Source organism: Natator depressus, chromosome 5, assembly GCF_965152275.1.
Source record: "Natator depressus isolate rNatDep1 chromosome 5, rNatDep2.hap1, whole genome shotgun sequence".
Lineage (NCBI taxonomy): Eukaryota > Metazoa > Chordata > Testudines > Cheloniidae > Natator > Natator depressus.
Genome location: NC_134238.1, coordinates 79,958,054 through 79,980,165, shown reverse-complemented (window position 1 = coordinate 79,980,165; position 22,112 = coordinate 79,958,054). Strand labels below are relative to the sequence as shown.

The following is a 22,112-nucleotide window of genomic DNA, read 5'->3' as shown; positions in this document are numbered from 1 at the left end:
GAATATTTGCATATGCATAAGTTTCAGATTCATTGTCTAACCTCAGTTATAAATTTATATATCATCAGCCCCTTCTCCCTTGCTCAGATGAAAAATTAAGCAAGGCCAGGCCCAGTTTCCTCAACTTTTAATATGAACATAAAAATTCTGGTTAAATTGTCTACCCTCCCCAAATCCATGAGAGAGTCCCAAATTCTGGTGGTACATTCCTTGGCCTGCTGACCTTGCTTGCCCTGCAGTTGAGTTGTGAATTTATTTCATATGTTGTGATGTTATGACATTGCAAGATGACTGAGCAGTGTTGTTCAACACATATCACAATGGGGTTAAATTAACTGACTGACAAAGAGACCATGCAAGTCCCTGTCTACTGCAAAATCCCTTCTATATCCCTGAGCAGGTGTTTCTGATTGCAGGCAGCTGTGTACAGAGACCTCTGCCCCCTTGACTTCTGTGGAGCTAGTTTACACACTGGCTCCATACATGAACATAGGGAGGAGTGTTGGGGCAGGTTGAGGAATGAAAGCTACTGCATCCCATGTAGGGTTTATTGTAGGGTCAGCAACTGCTACTTTAGCACGTAACAACAGCCAGGTAGGGTCTGCATCCCACAGCCTCTTAATTGTATTTTTCTCTTCCCAAACATGGATTTCATCCTTCTACTCTGCCAATATGGATTTAACTACCAACACAGTGCCTGGTAGTACCTGGACTCTGAGGGGAGTGAATTTCCCCCAGTGTGATTACTTGTCCTGTGGAATAAAATTAAGTGTGAGCCCTAATGGTGAGCCTGGTGAAGTGCTCTGCCACCCTTCAGTCCTGTCTAATTTCTGGATGCTCCAATCATCTGTTTATCTAATGGCACTAATGTGTGGGAGTGAGCTCCTGGGAGGTCCTTGGAGCCTTGGGTACAATTCTGTCTCCAAAATGAAGGGAGGGTTGAGATTTCCTTGCTCATCCCCTCCCTGGTTACTCCTAAATCATGCCTGTCAGTCACGATTTATCTCTGGGGATTATTAAAGTCCTTTTGAAGGGCAAATTTGGTTTAGAGCTGGAATGGAACAGTTTGTATGAAATGACAGGAATTTTTTTTAAGGTAGCGATGTCCCAGAGTCCCTATACAAGGCCTCGATTGCATTTTTGTATTGCATATACTGAACACTAGGCTTAATATTCTTAGTAAATCTTCAGAAATAAAAGTGTAAACATTTACAGCCAAGTACAGTTAAATATGTTTGTCAAGCCAGGCTACCTCCCTCTTTAGTTATTGTTATAAGAAAGTGATTGTTTAAATGAGAGAGAAAGTTAGAGAATCTGCAGTGAGTCCCTCAGTAATCATCTCTAGCACAGATACACCCTGTTTACTAGGGTTCTCATAAGCGTAGGCCCTAAACCACAATTCACTTCACATGCCCTATGGGGCCCTGTTAGCATCAATGATCTCTGTGTCGATGCTGGGATCTGCCAAAGAAGGGTCAGTTGCAGGGTTCGGACCTATATGGGAACAGCTTATTAAAATATTGTCAGCACATCCCTGCCGAGAAGAGGGCTCCATGCTTAGGTTTCCCCCAAATAACTTCTAATGGAGACTTTGTAAGTCTGTGGGGTCTCATTTATTTACTCTTTTACCTGCTCTTTCCTCCCTCCATCTTGCTGAGGCAGGCAGACATTTCTTTGTGGCTATTCAGGAGGATCTGACCATAATTGCTGGACAACAGCAATTAAACTGGGGAACTCATTGCCAGAAGAGGCGTCATTGCAACCAAGAGCTTAACAAAATTCAAAAAGGATTGGATATTAATATGCATATCAAAATATCCAGAGTTGTCATAATTAATTACAACAAATTTTGAAAGGCATATTAAACCTTGTGCTTCAGTGCTTAAGCCAATCTCTTCCTATTAGAGACCATGATGAGACCTAATGAGGGGGACACGTCAGCCTACTGTGGGGTTCTATATCTTCCTCTGCTGCATCTGGTACTGGCCACTGTCAAAGACAGGATACTGGACTAGATGGACCTCAGGTCTTATCCACTACAGCAATTCTTATGTTCCCCACCATGAGAACAGACTTGTGTGTCAGGCAGGTTTATTTAAATAGCACAGAATTGATTTTTAAAATCAAATAAAATTCTAAGAAAAATATTTGTACATCCGTGTATATAGAGACTAATTGGGTATGTCTACACAACAAAGAAAAACCCACGGCTGGCCCATATCAGCCTGCTCAGGCTGTGGGGGTGTTCTATTGCTGTGTGGACTTCCAAGCTCAGGGTGTAGCCTGGGCTGTAGCCCAGAAGTCTACACAGCAATGAAAGAGCCCGCGAGCCCAAGTCGGCTAGCATGGGCCAGCCGTGGGTGTCTAGTTGCTGTGTAGACAGGCCCATTGAGTTAATGCAGAATGCACATAAAGAACAGTAATGCTGTTGGTAATTTCAAAACAGATTTATAAGTACTGTATGCTACTTCCATTTTCTCCATTCCTGTGCTTTCTATGCCAAGAAAAGCTCTTTTGTTTTTAAATTTACATTTTATTTATAATTTTAATCATTACAGAAGTTTTGTCAGTCTTCAAGTCACAATACATACTGAACTCAGTTTTCTGAGACAAAGAAATCCATGAATAATATACATGGCAGGAGTAAATCACCTTCTCTCACCAGGGCATTTAGACTTTAAGTAGCAAATAATTTATAGCATATGTTCCATCAGTGCTCTCTGGCAGAATTGTTCCAGTAGCAATACTGAAAACGGAACAAATGAAGAAACACCTAACAGTAAGACTTGAAAACCCACATGGAAAATCTGATTAATGGTTTTGTAGACTTTTAGGCCAAAAGGGACCATGATGATGATTTAGTCTGACCTCCTGCGTAACATGGGCCATAGAACCTCACCCAATAATTTCTGCGTCAAGCCCATAACTTTGGTTGAGCTATAGCACATTTTAGAAAGACACCCAGCATTGATTTAAAAACTTCCCATGATGGATAATCCATTGCCTCCCTCAGTGTGTTATTCCAATGTTTTATTACCACCATTTAAACATTTGTGCTTTGTTTTTAGTTGGAATTTTGTCTACCTTCAGCTTTCCACTGTTGGATCTTGTTTATGACTTTGTTAAATTAAAGGGCCATCTATTAGAAATCTCATCCTTATCTAGACACTTGTAGTCCACGATCAGGTCATCTCTTGACCTCCTTTAGTATAAATTAAGTAGATTGAGTTTCTATAGTCTCTCACTATAAGGCATGTTTTCCAGACTTTATATCCTTCTTGTAGCTCTTGTCTGAACATTTTTCAACATCTGTTTTGAAGTGTGGGCACCAGAATTGAACACAGTATTCCAGTAGTGGTCTTGTTAATGCAGTATTCAAAGGCAATACTGCCTTCCTTCTCCTATCTGATATTCCCCTGACTATGTATCTAAAGATGGCATTCCTCGACTTAGCCTCAGAATTGCACTGAGTGCACATTCTCAGTTGGTTATCTACTATTACCTCTAAGTCCTTTTCAGTGTCACTGCAATTTTAGAAGGAAGTTAATTCTTTTACATGTAATTAGGAGTCTAATTAGTATAGAGTCAGACCTGGCAGCCACTGGGGGCCGTATAGATGTTAGCATGATATCTAATGCTTGTGCCCTAGTATCCAGTGATATGGCATAACGATTGCTTCTTGCCAATAGAGAACTCTCTGGTTATAACAACTTGAGTCCCATAGTGATTTGGGTTGTCTCCTCCAGGTTTCTCAATATATTACTCCCCTAATATCCCCCATCCTCTCACCTAATATGTGCACCCAGTCTCTCTGTGTTCTGGTCATAATCCCGATCTCCTTCCCCAAACTCCTCCATGGGAATGAACCCGCCTTAGGTATAATGTTTGAGCAGTGTAGAGGATTTACATACCGAATCTTTAGGTCTTTTAGGAGAGAAGTGGGCTCCTAATTTACTTGAATAAGCCATGAGTTTAGCAAAATTAAATATTAGTCTGCTAGTGTTTGTGGGGGCCTACAGCAGCCCCACATTCTCCTGAGGAGAACAGAGTTTTACATAGCAAAGCTTGTAATTATACTTCTGTCCATATTATAGTTGGTCCACATTATCTAATATGTCCTCTTTAAAAAGTTTACTTTGGGGCACTAAAGTGACATACATACCAGACAGCACCAGCCCCCAACCATACTAATCTGTATAGAAGTGATACAACAAGTTATGACAGTAAGATTTAGCAGACCTGATGAGAGCTAGTTTTCAAAATTGAGACAATAAATTGTCACTTCAGCACACTAGAGATGGCATTCACCCCTGATGCAGCGGGCCAGGACAAGACCATCCACACTGCTTAAACTTTGCAGAGGGAGTCTGCACACTGAGTAGCCACACAGGGATGCTTATGTGCTCCACTGCAGGTCATGGAAATGGTTTCAATGCCAGCTCTGAATAGGCTGGTGCAGAAGGTTACTTTATGGGCAATTCAGAGATAGAACAGGGGATGGGCTGTATATCTATGTTCCTGTAGATGCAGGGACTCCAATACCTTGCACAACTGGTGCAGAAGGGCTGCAGCCAGTATTCCAACCTATTAAAGCAGTGGTTCTCAAACCATGGGTTGGGACTCCAAAGTGGGTCATGACCTCATTTTAATGGGGTTGCCAGGACTGGCATTAAACTTGCTGGGCTTTGCCTTTGCCAACCCCTTCACCCCTACTCGAGGCACTAGGCTTGAGTGGGCTCAGGCTTCAGTCCCCCCGTTGGGATCCTGTAGTAATTTGTTTTCAGAAGGGGGTTTCAGTGCAATGAAGTTTGGGAACCTCGGCTGTGGGGACTTATGCAGCAGCCACATTAGGTTCCTTACCTCCACAACCAAAAATCCAAATGCTCAGACTTTAGTTAGGTGGAAGGAATTTTACCCTATATTAGATATGAACTGTTTCCATTGTGCAATGGTAACCCACTGCTCAGTGTTATATATCCTCCTTTTAGTGACTTGTCCAGAGAGGATGAGAGTCTACTGCAGCTACAAGAATTATTCATTTATCTTGAGTAATAGAAATTCATGCTGTTAATGTTGCAGTTCCCAGATTTTGTATTTGCTGACGAGCCAGCGTGGCGCTTGTTACACAGGAATTAATCTCTTAGCAGCAGTGACCCCTAAAATACTTCTGTACCTCTGGTATGATGTGTCTTGTTTGATATCATCAATGACGACAATACTTTGCATGTAATACAACCCCATTCTGTTTTCACCTCATCACAGAGTGCTTGTACCTTTGGGCACTCCCATAGTCTATGATTCAGTTTAATTATGTAAACCATTTTTCCATATAGGGTGGCTCATAGATATTCCTTTTACTTATTTTCCACCCATGCCCTTTTAAGACAACTTTTCAGCTCCACATGTTTCTGAATCTGGTTGGTGTGGAGTTCTGCTTGTTCTGAAGCCTCAAAGGATTTAACCATATCACTCGTGGTCATTCCTGTCATGACTAGACCTCATGCAGAGCAATGCTTAGGCTGCTGACAGTCAGAACGCAGGCACACATTAACTCAGCTTTTAATGCAGACATGAGTACCCATTTAGGAGTAGGCTGTACCTCTTTCCTCAAACTTGGGGACAATTGCACTGGAGGAGGTGAGAGGGTAAAGTGGGTTCTAGCTGGGGTATCTCTCCCTCCAACATCCCCTGCATCCAGAACTGTTCCAGGGCAGGCCCCCATTACTCTGGAGGCACTTGGACTATTGGGTCTTGGGGGAAGACTTCAGAGAGAAGCCAGCCTGAGACTCCAGCCAGTAGCAACAAGATCAGCCAAAGCAGAGACCTCTGGACAGTCAGAGAACTCTTTGCAATTTTGACTGTACTTTCTGTGCCCTGTGCTGATTGGCTGTTTGCTCCAACTCTCTACCACCTCCTTCTTCACAGTCAGTTAACCCACAGCTTCACTCTATACCTGCCCCTCTTACGCTCTAGACTCTGCCCAGCCCCCCTTCCTTTCCCTGTTCTTTCCATTTAACTTATCCCCTCCTAGGTTAAGCCAAGCCATAACAAAAACCAGAACTGCCATGATGTTTGCTGCCACCACAGAGTGCACACTCCTTCCCCCACCCTGCATGTGTCTTCTCTGTTTAGATTGTAAGCGCTTTAGAACAGGGACCATTTACTACTCTGTGTTTGTACAGTGCCTTGCACAAGGAGGCCTTGCTCCTGTGGCCCTTAGGCACTATCATTATAAACAGGATTAATAATAATTTCCCCTCATTTAAAAAATAATAAATGCGGTTCTGGTAGTCATTTTGTATATAGCAGTATTTTTCAATTGGATGTTAGAATGGAAGTCTGCTCACTGAAGTAATAGTATTAAAACCTCTTGCTGTGTATATGAAGAACATTGCCTTCACATGCCAAGGAGACTATATTTTGTTATAGCTCATACTCCGTAATTAATTGCAATACCTGTCTTTGTTAAAGAGCATACTATTTTCCACTGGTGAAATCCTGGCTCCATTGAAGTTAATGGCAAAACTTCCATTGGACTTTAATGGGGCCAGGATTTCACCCCATATCTTTACATTCTTATTTTCGGAACAGTTCTGTTTTTCTTCAGATAGCATTTGTATTTTCTCAAAGTAACCTGATCATCGACAATGATTTGAAAGCTGAAAGCAATGTACCATGTGATATTCCCCTCAAGCTGCATGACACCTGCACAAACTTTCATGAAGGGAGTGCACAATGGTAACACATGATCGAGCTCTTTCCTAATCCTTAGCCTTTAATTAAAATTCAGGCAAGATTCACAATGAATTCATGGTACTGAAATCCCTGATGGGATTTATGGAATTTGTCCATATTTCAAATATTAGTCATTCCTGTATGAGTCTATTGTGTGACAAGGTCACTGTCTTCTCTTATCAATCAGAGGTATATAACTTCTGTACATTTTAAGAAAATGCAACAGTCATTGGTTTGACAGGGAAGAACTTTGGCCCTCAGTAAAACTGAAACTGTTGTGGAGCTGATACACTCAGTATTTTGGAGGAGAGGGCAGACTGAGACCTTTTTAATGTCTAGCACTTCCTTTAGATAATGTAGGTATTGTAGCCAAAAAAAGAAAGTTGCTCTGTGTATTTGAGTATTGAAGAGAAGGCAGGGGAAGCACAAAGGTCTTAATATTTTAGTATAGTTATTCACTTGAGACTATCTAGGTGGATGGAAATCCTCTACCCTCAGACTTTTTTTCTTAACCCCTTTATATCATAATTTAGGTCCTGATTCTGCAAAGACTTATGCACACATTTAACTTTATGCACTGTGAATACACGCAGTGAAGTGAATGGGGCTAATCACAATATAAACCATATGGGCCTGATCCTTGGTGCAAAGGAAATGTAAAGTCTTCTTAAATGGGCAGCTGAGAATCTCTGTTATGGGGGAATCCTGGGCTGGCATAATCAGCTGTCATCCTCTGTCAGCAGCACAGCCTAAGGGATGTGCCACAGGAGGAGTGTGTATGGACAAATTACCGTTGCTTTCTGTTGGTCTGGAATGGCTCCTAGAGGACTGTTGTAAATCAACATAAATTTGAACAGTCCTGAAGTGGCTCTGATTTACATTGAGTGCTACAAGGATAAGGGGAATACAAGAGTGGCTTTGAGCCACATTTTCTCCACTCCTCAGTCCTGCTCTCAGCACGGTGGATCTGTGTCTATGCTTTTACTTGTTAAATGTAAGGTACAAAGAAGATCAGTAGTAATCTAAAATAATCTCAAAATGAAATGTGCCAAGGCTTTATTTCTAGAAAAATCCAAAATACCGCATAGATATTATGGGGAAAATATCCCTATTGTCCATTGCTGTATGAAAAAGGAGGAATATGCTAGTTGCTAAATTATACATCTGGTTGTGACAGATCATATAAATATTGAATTCTTATCCATAAATCACAACTTGTGGAGACAAGGTTATGCAAATCATTACAAACAAATGGGATTTAAAATGAGGGGGTTACGCTTTCTTTACTAAATGTTGTAATTCACCAACTTGATGTGACATCTGTAATTGCATATTTGCAAATGCTTGTCTTTTCCAGTAGTTCATCAGCATAGCATGTACAAGTTCCATTTTCCTTATCACTTCTGTATGAAAATAAATGATAACTGCATGCTTCTCACAGAATGCAATCCAGTTTAAGTCACTAGTTTGTACTAAGTATTTCAAATGGAATGCTAGCTGTGTGACTGTTTCTTGGATGACCTCATTTGATCTGAAGTGAGCCCATTGGTACCAGTGATCTGGATTTTCCTCTGGTAAATTGTAATTAATTTGCTCAGCAACTGGAAATCCCAATACCAGGTCTCCCAGGAGTTAATAAAATGGTTTGTTTTTTTTATTTTTAGCTTTTCATATATTACAGTATTAATTTTACAGCTGATTTTCATTTGATCATCTAAAAGCTCAGTTTTGGGGGGATGAAATCCTTTCATCTTTAAGCATCTTTCTCAATAATAGCTAAAATCTTGAACTGGCATTTATTTATTTTTACAAAAATTAGTGCTTCTTGTGGAAGGTTTCCTATTACGTCTGCATATGAGACCATGATTTAAATGTCAAAGATCTGCTGGTATTTTCTTTACATTGATATTTGTTGGAAAAAAATTTGTTCCCTCTGTGCTATGTGGGTCAGTTGGTTGAGGCAACATTGTGTTTGCATCAGACATTCCCTTTTTCCATTCTTCTTTTCCAGATTATAGAACAGGCCCCTGTTTCACTCAGGTCAACAACCAGATGTGTCAGGGCCAGCTGACTGGCATTGTTTGCACGAAGACTCTTTGTTGTGCAACCATTGGACGTGCGTGGGGCCATCCTTGTGAGATGTGTCCTGCCCAGCCTCAGCCCTGTCGTCGTGGCTTCATTCCTAACATCCGCAATGGAGCATGCCAAGGTAAGCCTTTTGGTTTGGCTGTGCATGGTTACTGCATCGTGAACGTTGTCTAGAAAAGCTCATATCCACCTAAAACCAAATTACTGTTGTTTTTGTGCAGTATTCATTATTTCATAGATTGAGATTCCATGAATCTCAGAAATAATAAACACAGAAAAATTATTATGATTTGTTATTCACAAAATTCTAATAATCCTGGAAACGCCAAAGTTTTAGCTGGGATACATGCACCTAATAATGAAACTAATGGTATTGGGGGGGAAAAATATAAACCCAAAGAACATAATGAGAGACAGACACACAGGGGCTGTCTCTCACATCCACCAGCCATGGTATAATGCTAGTTACTGAACCTGAGTGTCTCACTCTGGCCATTGATTAAAGTAAAAATGCCCATGTACTTTGAGTTATGTCTTGAAAAAAGAAGTGATGGCCTCTTTGTTACTGTTGAGCAGTTTGCTCTGTAAAATGGTGGTTGGGGTCCTAGTTCTTTATCTTTGCTATTTATTAATTTACTTACCTATTTGCACAATCTTGGGGACACACAAACCACCAGTAGCTCCAACTACAAGATCTGTCAGTCAGTTGGGTTCAAAGGCTGAAGAGTGCATTAGCAGATGTAGTACTAGGAACATTGCTTTGTGAATGGGCAGTAGCCCCCTGTGTCTTTGACTGGTAAAGAATGGTCTAAGAACTGAGAAGTCCTGTCAGACTCCTTGTCTGATGCACCATCCCTTTCTGCCTTTTCTCTAGCAATCAGTGACTGACTGTTCCACTCGCAGATGACCTCATATATATGATGAGGGCATACATATCAAGAAAGCTTCTGTCTTGCCTGCTCTGTCTCTTCCTTTGATTGACTTCTTAAGCTACATGCAGTTTGAATGAAATGGCTAAAGATAGCAGAAATTCCAAATAATTAGGAGGTTACTTCCTTTCTGTTGCATAGGTGGTGGTAGTCTCAGGTTGAGATATGTAATGAATTATAGACTGTTGTTTCAGTACTTTTCCTGGGATTCCTAGCAGCCAAGTTGGCAGAAATACTCTCCAGAGTACATAACTTCTGTACATTTTCTCTAGTTTGGCCACAAGACACAAATAATACAGGATCTTGTTTGCTGTCAGTGTTCTAGGACCCCAAGGCAATCTCTCTTTCTGACTGTCTGGGCAAGTATCCACAGCTAGTGTGAGGTCTGACTCATTATCAGATCTGAAATCAACTGTTATTACAATACATGCATGGTTACAATCTGACAAGCCACTCTGACTGCTTGTTGCATTGGATATAAAGTGTTTCACACCTCTGCTTATAGCATGTAGTAATGGCACTTTACCACCTTTGGAAAACCAGGGTTATTCCTGTGTTTGGGATTGTGAATTGGGCTTCAGATTGTGTCACTGAAAGACGTATGTCTCCAATGAAATCCTCAAACCCTACAGTCAATATGCAGCACCAAGAAGATGACGACACGTGGATTTCTTTCTGTTTCTTTCATGGATTCTTATAATCATTGTATGCACTATTACTTTTTGTAAAAATAGCATAAGTGGGTATAGCCTATTAAAGACATGGGGGAAGTTTGTTACTGAGGGGAATCTCAAAATCAACTACATACACTGATCTGTCTGTGGGCGTCAATATCTTGTAAGTCTTACGGCTTCCCAAAGCCCTTTCAGAAAACATGATTGGGTTGCAGTGGTCTCTGTACAGACAGATCCCCAGATGTAACTGAGAGAATGCCTAACACCGTACAAGAGAGAATGGTTATAACTAGGTGTAGCGAAGCGATGGCTCACTGGTGCGGAGCCTCCTGCTGGTTGTCCTGGGAATTAGCTCTCCAGCCCTGGAGCACCCTTGGCTGGCCAATGTCCTCCCAGACCCTGGTGCCCCTTACCTCAGGGTTCTGCCCTCTGCAGTACCCCCACAGTCTCTGGGTCTCCCCTCCACAGGGAACCCCCAACCCTCTATCCCCACCTTGCCTCAGTGGTTACTGCCAGTCATCGTTTAGCCCCCCCACTCACTGGGGCAGACTGTGGTCTGTAATCCACTCATCACTGGCAAGGAGGGTTTGGACCTGCTGCCTTTCCCTGCAGCCCAGGACCTGCTTTGGCCTTTCTGTCAGGCTCCGCTCCGCTCCTCAGCTCGCCCCGTACCCTGAGCTCCCAGGCAGCCAAGTCCATCTCCCTCCAAAGCTTTTATAGGGCCAGCTGCGGCCTGATTGGGGCGTGACCTCAGCTGTGGCTGCTTCCCCAATCAGCCTAGCCTATTGGCTCCCCGGGGCAGCCCTTTCCCAGGGCTGTTTTAACCCCTTCAGGGCTGGAGCGGGTGACCACCCCGCTATACAAGGAGAACTCCTTTCTCTAAATAGTCCAATATAAATACTTCAGTCAGCCAACAGAATGATTAAAGGATTAGGAAACTGGCCTTCTAGTGATAGACTCAAGGAGCTCATCTATTTAGCTTTGTAAAGAGAAGGGTAAGGGGTAGGGTGACCATATTTCCATATGCTGAATACGGGACACCTGATAAAATTACTCGTATTCAAGTGAGTTCAACGGCAATCAATCAGAATATGCAGTAGAACCATTCAAATTAACATCAAGTTGACTGAGTCCCTGTTAAAAAGAAATACTGCATAGTTGGATTCTTTTTATTTACCTTTTTATTTTTAAGGCTGTAGGGTTCGCATGGCGAGAGGTGACCCACACATCCCTACCCGCCACCCCACACACACATGGGGAGAGGTCACACACACACACACACACACACACACACACACACACACACACACACACACACACACACACACACACACACACACACACCTACCTCTCTCTCTCTCACACTGGTGACCAACTGACCCGGCGCTCTCCGCCCTCTATGCCTGGCTGGGCCTCCTGGATGGACCCACCTCTCCTGGTACCTGGCGCCACATCTTCCTAAGGCAACATGTGTGGGGGGCACACAGGGTCATATGCCTCTTCCCTTCCCCACCCACCCCCCGATTTCTGCCAGGGTTCACACGAGAATGTGGCCAGCAGCAGCCTTTTGGCACTGTGTAGACGGGACGGAAGGGGGGGGCTGCTTCTAGCCACAGGGGAAGAGGAGGTGAGGAAGGGATGACCTGGCCTATGTCTTTGTAGAGCTCATCTCTTCTTTCCCCTGCCATGTGACTGGAAGCAGATTGTCCCTTCCTGCCCGCACAATGTTGAAAGGCAACTAACATCTCCAGGCTGCTGATGGCCATGGACATAAGCCAGCCACCTCTGGCTACAGCATGGGCAGGAAGGGGTTAAGCTCTAAGGATGCATTGTGCACCAGGGTCCAAGGAACCTGACTGCAGGGGCTTCATGGAACCTGGCCAGAGAGGTGGCTCAGCAGGGCAGGGTGCCTAGGAGTCAGGGTCCTAGGGCCCAGTCTCCAGCCCTAGTCCAAATGTCTATATTGCAATTAAAGAGCCCCTTAGCTCAAGCCCTGTGAGCCCAAGTCAGCTAGCACAGGCCTGCTGTGGGTTTTTAATTGCAGTGTAGACATAGCCTTATTGATGATGTGGGGTGAGACAGCTTCCCATCCCAGCCAGGGAAGGGGGTTAAAGAGCTCCTGTGGGCACAGTCAGCCTCTGCCCAGCACATCTAAGAGGCCTGTCCAGCCTGAACGGGGTGGATCCTTAAAAGTGAGGATTCAAGCCCAATATCAGGTGGCATTCAGAGGGAAGTTCTCTAGCTTCACAGAGCAGAATTTGCTTAATAGGAAAGCTGCTTAAAGAGCCTCTGCTGCCTGGATCTGCCTGGAGCATTTGAAGAGGCAGAGGGATCATCTTTACTTTGTTTTCCTTTTTAAAGCCTCAGACACACACGGTGTTAGGAACCCATCCCCCTGCACAGAGACTGTTTACCTTTTGCCTTGCAGGGAACAGCAAGGTGAGCCTGGACTGCTTTTATTTTGTTTATCTTTTTCATTTGAACTCCTTTTGCATCTAGAAGGGTTGCTTCCCCAAGCTTCACAGCTGGAGGCCCACACCCCACACTGCAAACCAACTCAATGTCTACATCCAGCGAGGGACTTCTGGGATGAGAGAGGTGCTCACCCTCACCCCTTGGGAGCACCCTAGACTGCAGTGGTTCTCAAACTTTTGTACTGGTGACTCCTTTCCCATAGCAGGCCTCTGAGTGTAACCCTTTATAAATTAAATCACCACTTTTTAATAAATATATTTAAAAATATAACACCATTATAAATGCTGGAGGCAAAGTGGGGTTTGGAGTGGAGGCTGACAGCTCGCAACCCCCTATGTAATAACCTCATGACCCTTTGAGGGGTCTGAGAACCCCTGCCCTACAGGTTCAACCCGACACAGTGGCTGTAAGAAACATGAGCTTTGTTGAGAAATCATTGAATTCACTGAAATCCAGTCTAAATAATCCTCATAAGCAATAAAGAAGTTTTATATATGTTGCTAAAATCCCTAAAGATGAGAGTTGAGGGTGGAAATGAAAGGGGGCATGAAAGATAAGACCAGATTAGTGATTTCTAATTGGGAGTGCCACTATTTGCCTCAGGAGGACTCTTCCTGTCACACACACACACACACACACACACACACACACACACACACACACACACACACACACACACACACACACACACACACACACACACGAGATAGCACTAATCCATTTCTAGCTTTATTTAAGGATTGTAAAAAATGGAGAAATGAAATTCTCCTCTTAAGTAGGTAATTTGGCCACTGTCATAAGAAAAATTAATGGAAAAACTGGACACCAACCATTAGGAACTGATACATCAAAGAGCCTCTATATCATAACGTAATGGGCACTTTATAAGGACACAGATTAGACAAATGTGGATGAGATGGACAGATAACCCATTTGAAGGAGTTGGAAGGCTGCATGGTGAGAAAGTTACATGAAAAAACAAAGAAAATCAGAACTTGCCAAGCCTGAAGATCTGGAGAACAAATTTACCTTATGAGGATCCATGAGGCAGCAAAGAATAACATCAAAGTCCCTGGTCCAGACGGAGAGGGAATTGGCTTGAGTACTAACTGAGGAGCTGTCCTCACTTATTACTAAATTGTATCAACAAGTGTATCACTAACTTCTGGTAGGCTTCTATATACAGCTGTTAGCCTTTCTGAACTGCTAACCAGTTTTATCCTTACTTATATGTGAAAATTAAACGAGAATAAGGTATGGTGTGCACTTCCAAAGACTGGAGTTAATCAAGAATAGCTATCTAGAATAACCCCATGTAGGCAAGCCCTTACTTAAAGAACAAATAGCTATATCTATCCAAATATATATATATATAAAAAAAATCAGGGAAGTAAGTGCTGATCCAGATTATATGGTGTTAACTCATGTAATTTACACAGTGGAGGAGCCAAAGGCTGAGGTTGGAGCAGGAAAATCAACAAGAGGTGTAAAATAAAGCAGCCTTCCTTTATTTTTGTATGACCATGGGCCATTCATTTCACTTCTTTATGCTCGTAAATAGGGATAAAAGCCTAGCTGGCTGGCTCGAGAGACAAGGTGGATGAGGTAATAATTTTATTGGACCAACTTCTGTTGGTGAAAGTGACAGGTTTTTGAGCTACACAGAGCTCTTTTTTCAGGTCTAGGAGAGGTACTCAGCTGGGTGGCTGGCATTTTTTGTGGATTAATCAGTTACATTTGCAGAGCAAGTAGAATGTTATAGATTTATGTATTCATTCATTAATGATACCATGGCAACCTAAAGAGGAATTTAAAAATAACCCAGATCTTTAAATCTCCCCATAGCAGTTCTTTTTGCTTCAACAATAGGCTTTATTACTGATATTTAATTCAGGAGAAGACAGAAATGACACCTGTCATATTCCCAAGAGATCAGACAGTCCCTCATCCAAAGTATTCAGACAAGAGACAGTCTTAGTTGAAAATATTGTCTTGCCATTACTACATGGCTGTGCAGCAAGGTAGTGGCAGGAATCCCATGCTGGAAGATTTCTCAGCTCCTCCCTATATTCCTTAACAGTCCATTTTTTAGCTACTCCCTTTCCTCTTCAGACAGTGATTCTTAGCACCAGGGAGAGGAAATAGAGAGCTCCTACATCTTTGCTCCACTACCGAGTGGCTAATCCAATCTCAAGAGTTTTCTCAAACATCTTCCCTCCTACTGCCCATTGTTCTTATGAAAATGGGAAGGAGCTGCAGGAGATGATATGCTGAGTAATGATATAGTAAGAATGCATCCAGTCAGAGATGGCAGAATACATAAAAACTTCAAATTCATGATGAAAAACAACAGATATTAATTTCCTGATAGGTCAGTTCTGAAGAACTGCTGTGTGTGTTAGTGACTCTCTTAAAATAGATGTCCCCTTACCTGGGACTCCATCTGGCTCCCACTGAAGTTAATGCCATAGCTCTCAGGATCAGACCTCTAGTAACTGATAATACCTTAAATTATTAAAACAAGAAAAAAAATCTAATGTGATTTTCACCGTTTCTGCAGATTATTTACTTTTGCATTATTTTACTCATCTAGCACACACAGAAAAGGCTAGTCTTTTCAACTGTATTCTAGGCCATTTAGCTTTCTGGTTCTCAAACACCGGGTTAATTAAAAAACAACCAAATCTATTTTCATTTAAATTAAAATATAACATTCAGGCGAATGGTTTTCGTTTTTTTTTTTTTTTATTAAACAAAAAAGTTTTACTAAACACAAACAAACCAAGCTTCTTCCCCAAAATTTAGGGTCTAAACCGGAGGTGGGCAAACTGCAGCCCGCGGGCCAGATCTGGCCCGCGGGACCGTCCTGCCCGGCCCATGAGCTCCTGGCCCGGGAGGCTGTCCCCCGGCCCCTCCCCCGCAGCCTCAGCTCACTGCTCTGCTGACGCAATGCTCTGGGCGGCGGGGCTGCAAGCTCCTGGGGCAGCGCAGCTGCAGAACCCAGCCTGATCGGGTGCTCTATGCTGCGCGGCTGCCTGTCCTAGTACAGCTGTGCCGGCAGCCAGCGGTGCTCCAGGCAGCGCGGTCAGGGAGCAGGGAGAGGGGGAGTTTGGGGTGGTGGTCAGGGGGTGGGGGTTTGGGTAGGGGTCGGGGTCGGGGCAGTCAGAGGGCGGGGAACATGGGGGTTGAATGGGGGCAGGGGTTCCGGGGGTGGTCAGGGAGAAGGGGTGGTTGGATTGGGCAGGGGTCCCAGGAGAGGGGCAGTCAGGAAGGGTTGGATGGGGCGGTGGGGGGTAGTCGGGGCGGGGGTTCTGGGGGCAGTCTGGAGCCGGGGGGGGGGTGGATGGGGCAAGGGTCTGTGGGGGGCAGTCAGGAAGGAGGGGGGTTTTGGATGGGGAGGCCGGGGGGGGCAGTTAGGGGCTGGGAGGCCAGGGGCGGTCAGAGGACAGAGAGTCGGAGGGGTTAGATAGGGGGTGGGGGCCAGGCCATGCCTGGCTGTTCGGGGTGGCACAGCCTCCCCTAACCGGCCCTCCATACAATTTCTGAAACCCGATGCAGCCTCAGGCGAAAAAGTTTGCCCGCCCCTGGTCTAACTGTCTGACAGAATTTCTTTAAGTATATTTGACAGAGCCTCCATTTCCCTAAGCTTTTTTTTTTTTATCTGTAGGGTTCACTGAGAAACTGTCCACTCATCAGAGACAGAGGCCGAAGTTGGCCAGGTTTTCAAAGGTGCATGTGTAAAGTTAGCAATGCAAATCCTGCACGCGGTTACCACTTACTCAGAAAACTGTCTGAAAAAGCAAAGAACCTTTTTTCACTTGCCAGATATTATCAGACCCTGAACACATGGAAACATTCTACCTAATCTTTAGCATATTGAATCTCTTGGTATATACAACTGTGCCTAAAGGATAATTCATTTAATTTTGTGTTTATGGCACCAAGAATGCTTTTTATTCATTTGGCCCTCAGAAGCATGAACAGTTGGGGAATGAATAATGTTGAAATTGAGGCATAGTTAAACCTGGCTGACAAGGTAGAACAAAAACACCCAAACCACCCATCTATTTGATCGCAAAATTGTAGTGTATGCAGACAAATGATTCCCATGGCTTAAAATGGTATTCAGAAAGTAATTCACTGAATTAGCCATTTTAAGAATATATTGTATTAACTTTGCTCTCTCTAGTCTTTCCAGATTCCAAAAGGCTAATTGCATAATTCTGAAAACCCTTATTTGGACGAGCATGGGGAGGGGGTTGTGTGATGTGAAATACAAGTAGTAGTCTCATTGACTTCAGCTACTCCCATAAAAAGGAACTACTTGCAGGATTAGGCCTCTAGGTTGTATTTCTTTTAACTAACAATGGTGCTTAATGTATTCATTCACTTTATGTTAAAAATGATTTTAAACAATTCCCTTACAGTGAAAATATAACACCTACCCCCCCCGCCCCCAACATTTGGATTAACATCTTTCCTAGAAGTTGTTGAACATGTAAGCCAGCTCATGTGATTGAGGCTTTGCAGGATCAGTACCTCAATTAGCAAGACTGTATTCATATTTCTTCATTGGACATGTTTCCTTCTTTGAAAAGCAGTATGCGGTGTAAAATAACCATCCCTGAGGTGGTCTTTCTTTTCTCCCCTTTCAAAAATAATGGATTTTTTCCCCAAACCATTAAAGTTGTAAGTAATTAATGGAATTACTTGAATTCTAAAACTTTGTTCAAGGCCAGAGAGAAACCTTTTCTGTTTCTGGAACTTATTCATTTCCTGCTGCTACTGCAATTAATTTATAATTACTTAATATCTTTGGCTTATAAGGCAGTGAAGTGTACTCTTATGAGATTCGAACAGAGATTGTCTTTGTGAAGGCCACCAGTAAACTCAGATATTGCTGTTTTCAAATTAATCTGCTTTTTAACCACAAGTTTGCTGAGGTAGCATAATTTAAACAAGCAACAATAACTGACGGGGTGCATTTATATTCAGCATCTTAAGTTCATTTTGAGGCGTAAGTGTCAAAGGCCATATACAATAATTATGTGCTGGAGGAGGCTGCTGGGTAGGTTTGGTATGAGTGGAACTTATCTTCTCTCTGGATGCTGCTAAATCATACCTGCCAGGTCTGACTTCCCTGGACTCACGATTAGAAGGGACAGCTTTGCATTCCAAATAGATCAGATTGCACTAAGTGATGTTTTTTTAAAAAGAATGTTCCCAGGAAGGATATGCTTGAACCCCCTACCCTTATAAGAGCGTCAGCACACCCACAATCTAAATGATGTATTTGCACACTGCTATGTGAAATAAACTCAGGACAGTTACCGAAAAAAAGTATAAACACTTCTAGCAAATGTACTTAAAATAAGTTTGTTTGCCAAGCAGTGTTGCCTCCTTTCTTGGTAATGACAAACTGCTTTTACTTAAATGGTAAATCAGATGACTAGATCCCCAGATCAGTCACCCTACCTATCAACAACACAGAAACCTGGGGTCATGAGGCTGAGGTTTTTTTTGTTTTATTTTGTTTTTTTGGCGGGATGGGAAAGGAAGAGTCTTTGTTAAAATATTGGCAGTGCATCACTGGAAAGAGTAGGGGTAGAGGAGAGTCAAAGCCAAATAAAATGGAAGTCAATGTGAAAGAAAGAATGAGGGAAAAGTAGATGCTTTTGGAACCACTTTTTTCTCTTTTTTTAAAATACTTTTATCTTCTTAGTGCTTGATTTAAATAACATGAACCAAAAATAACAAAACTAAAAACCTCCCTCCCACAAACTGAATAGGAGGCTGGCTGGCTGGCTGTGTATGGGAAACAGGGAAGTGACTGTCCACTGAGTGCTGTTAATGTGCAAATTAAACCAACTGAAAAAAATTGTGGAAAATATTCCCCCCCCCCAAATCCTTTCAGTTATAATAATCCTAAAGGGTTCTTTTAACAGTAATAGATAAAAGGAAGTTTTAGATACAAGTGGCAAAGGGTCCTGTGGCACCTTATAGACTAACAGACGTATTGGAGCATAAGCTTTCGTGGGTGAATGCCCACTTCGTCGGATGTCATGCGACAAAGCGGGCATTCACCCGCGAAAGCTTGTGCTCCAATACGTCTGTTAGCCTATAAGGTGCCACAGGACTCTTTGCCGCTTTTACAGATCTAGACTAACACGACTACCCCTCTGACATTAGATACAAGTGAGATTTTTAAGTAGACAGTGTACTTTTAATATTGCTGACTACTCTGAATTCTATATTTAAATAATTGAAGGAGTAATCTAAAACTCACCCCAATGCACATAAAGCTCTTTGGTGCCTGGAGGCCTACTGGCCCTCATTGTTATGGCTTGTTTGGAAAATTGTCCTTGATATTTTAAAAAAATTGATAAGTAGTAGGAGCATCTGGGCTCCACGTCTTCTACAGAAAAGGAGGCTGGTGGTAGTATGAAGACTTTGTGACAAAAAGGATTATCTCAAATGCTCTCGTCAAAATCCTAAAACCAGTCCTTTGCATAGTGGAGTGATCAGAGTCAGAGAGACAGGACAGGGCAGGCCTATCCAAAAATGCTAAAGCCAACTGTGGGTATCTGACCTTAATCTATGACTGCAGACAAAGGAATACCCTCTAACTTTTGAACTTGAACAAGGCTGGTGTATAGTACTTTGCTGATGTAGAGTGAAGAAATTTGCACAGCTTTTACATCTGCTTATCTGTTTTTTTTGAAATAATAAAGCAGTTTGTTTTTCAATTCCAACGTCTTTTATAATCACTAAGTGTTCTGTTCTCCTGTATGTGGGTTATACCCACATATGGGCTAGGAAACAACATGGGTTTGGACTCAGTTTCCTTCTCATTGCTCTCTTAGCAAGGAGCTGGGGAGGAGCATAGTTGCCCCAACCTTGATCCAGCCTACCTTCTTCGAACCCACAAATATGGATGTCTTTTGAGCTCCTATAGAAGAGTGTCTGAGATTTTTGGAAACAAAGGTACCACGTAATGGAAATGCCTCCACACAGCTAGGATCTGCAGGTTTTGACTCCCCAGAATTCACAGAAGTGGAGTGGAGCCTTTGGGCACTTAATCAAATTGTTTATTGTGAAAGAATTAATAAACATACAACTGCAAAATTTCATAGAGCTATAGTTTAAATGAACTTTTGAAAGGAGAGCTGTGAGAGCTTATGAGAGGCTAAGTATCTGAATGTATACATCATGCATTAGCTTGAAGCCTGCTTTCCCTACTCTCCCCCCACCCCCGTTTGATACAAAGAGTTCCTCTATATGGCTCTGGCCTACACTGGTTAGTTCAGAGAGATCTCTGTAAGTTACTCTGTATTATTTTAACTACTCCTCTGATCTAGCAGTAACAAATTCAGTCATTGGGGCTGTGCTGATAGTAATCTACAGAAATACAGGATGTTTTTGTCTATATGGAAAATGCTTTACATCTGTGGGACTATTGCACTTTAAAAGTATAGCATTGTAATGGATGTTTTTGAAAAGTTCTTGGCTCATACCTTATTGTGTATACTGTAAATAATTTTTTTTAAAAAAAGCAAGGGTTTTGCCCACTTGGCCTCATTTTGCAGTGAATGAGCTTGTAATGACTAAAGTTATGGTCATGATGTTGGTTCTCATATTTCACTGTCAGGATATATGTTTTTTGTACTATGTTGTAATGAAGTTGGGAAGAAAACATAATTTAAATTGGAAATAGTGCATGTTAAAGCACAGTAGAAATCTACTATAGATGAACTGCAAAGGAAGAATGAAAATAGAGTAAATTTATATAAAAGTACAATTTAACAACTGTGGAGCTCCACAGTAACAAGTCTGTCAAATCTAGCAGGCCCTGAATGTTGCATGCTTAATCTAATATATCACAATGTATAGTTTAGGGGAAAGGGGAATAAAGCATGGGTAAGGGTCAATGCCAGACAAAGTGGTCTCCAAATTCACGATGAGATGCAGAAGTGTGGTAATGCAAATAATGGTTATTTTTCAGAATACTTTCAAAGATGGAGCTGTCCATCTGTTTATCACAAATGTAATTCAAGCAATGTCTGATTTCAAGCAAACTACTGTTTTCTCTTGATAGATGTTGATGAGTGCCAGGCTATACCAGGGGTCTGTTCAGGAGGAAACTGCATTAATACAGTTGGCTCGTATGAATGCAAGTGTCCTGCTGGTCACAGACAGAATGAGGCAACTCAGAAATGTGAAGGTAAGTGTATAGTGTCTGAGAACATTCCTAAATGGTGATCATTGACTCAAAGTAAAGTGTCTCTTTGTGGTGTGGTTTTATAGACTTGTACAGTGGATCATGATTGGAGACTGTCTGGTAAAAAGAGAAAAAAAGTTTGCAAAGTTCTGGGTTTTACTACACAGCATTTTAGCTGTGTTTGATGTAGAGAGGCTCTACCGGTTGTATTTGTGCTGTGCTTTGTCATCCTCATTGGGTTCATCACATCATATGTATCTGCCTTGTTCTTCGTACTTTCTACTAGATAGTTTGGCAGCTTACCTGACAAACTGAATAAAGCAGAAAATAATTCTGTTCCAAAATTTTAAAAAATTAAGGAGAAAAGACTGAATGTACAGCATTTGGAAGCAATTGTATTATCATGATTTTTTTTTTAAAGTTCAAAATATTCTAGTTTTAATGGATATCATCAACCTACTGATCATAGTAACAGCTGATTTGATACTATGTAGAGTTTCTATTAAAGAAGGGGGTGGGTACGTACAAGTCCCAAAGGAGACTACATACTTTTAGTGCAGTGGAGTTTAATTTTTGCTTTAATTTACCAATCCAGTTGAGACTCAGACATTGTTGGTATTCTACAAATAGAGTTTGCTTACTTGGTGAACACGTTGATTGGCTAAAAGCAAAAACTTTTTGAAGTTTCAAAGCAATGTAATGGAAAATTGTTAAGTGTATATAGCTCTAGTGCCGTATATAATCTTAACAGTTCTAGTAATTTATGAGCTGTTCATCTGAGAGGGGTCACTGTAGTTTGTACAGGTTAGATGTTCACAGCAGTGAAATATGTTTACAGTTAAAATTATTGCTTGATTTTTTTTACCTTCTGATGCACATCAATTTTATTTCAGTATTTATTTATGTGAATTTACTGTTACCACGTGATTAAAAGAAACAAGAACATTAGAACTTGACTTGTTCCAGCGAACATTTTCTTAGAAAGGAAAGGCA

The 22,112-nt window shown here is 42.1% G+C and overlaps 1 protein-coding gene across 1 annotated transcript in view; it reads left to right on the top strand.

The window, feature by feature from the left end:
• Positions 1-22,112, top strand: part of FBN2 (fibrillin 2) — a 247,755-nt gene that overhangs the window by 40,167 nt on the left and 185,476 nt on the right. Inside the window, exons 6-7 of the mRNA XM_074953067.1 lie at positions 8,747-8,944; positions 20,997-21,122. Coding sequence (XP_074809168.1) covers positions 8,747-8,944; positions 20,997-21,122 — 324 coding nt within the window. The remainder of the gene's footprint in view (positions 1-8,746; positions 8,945-20,996; positions 21,123-22,112) is intronic.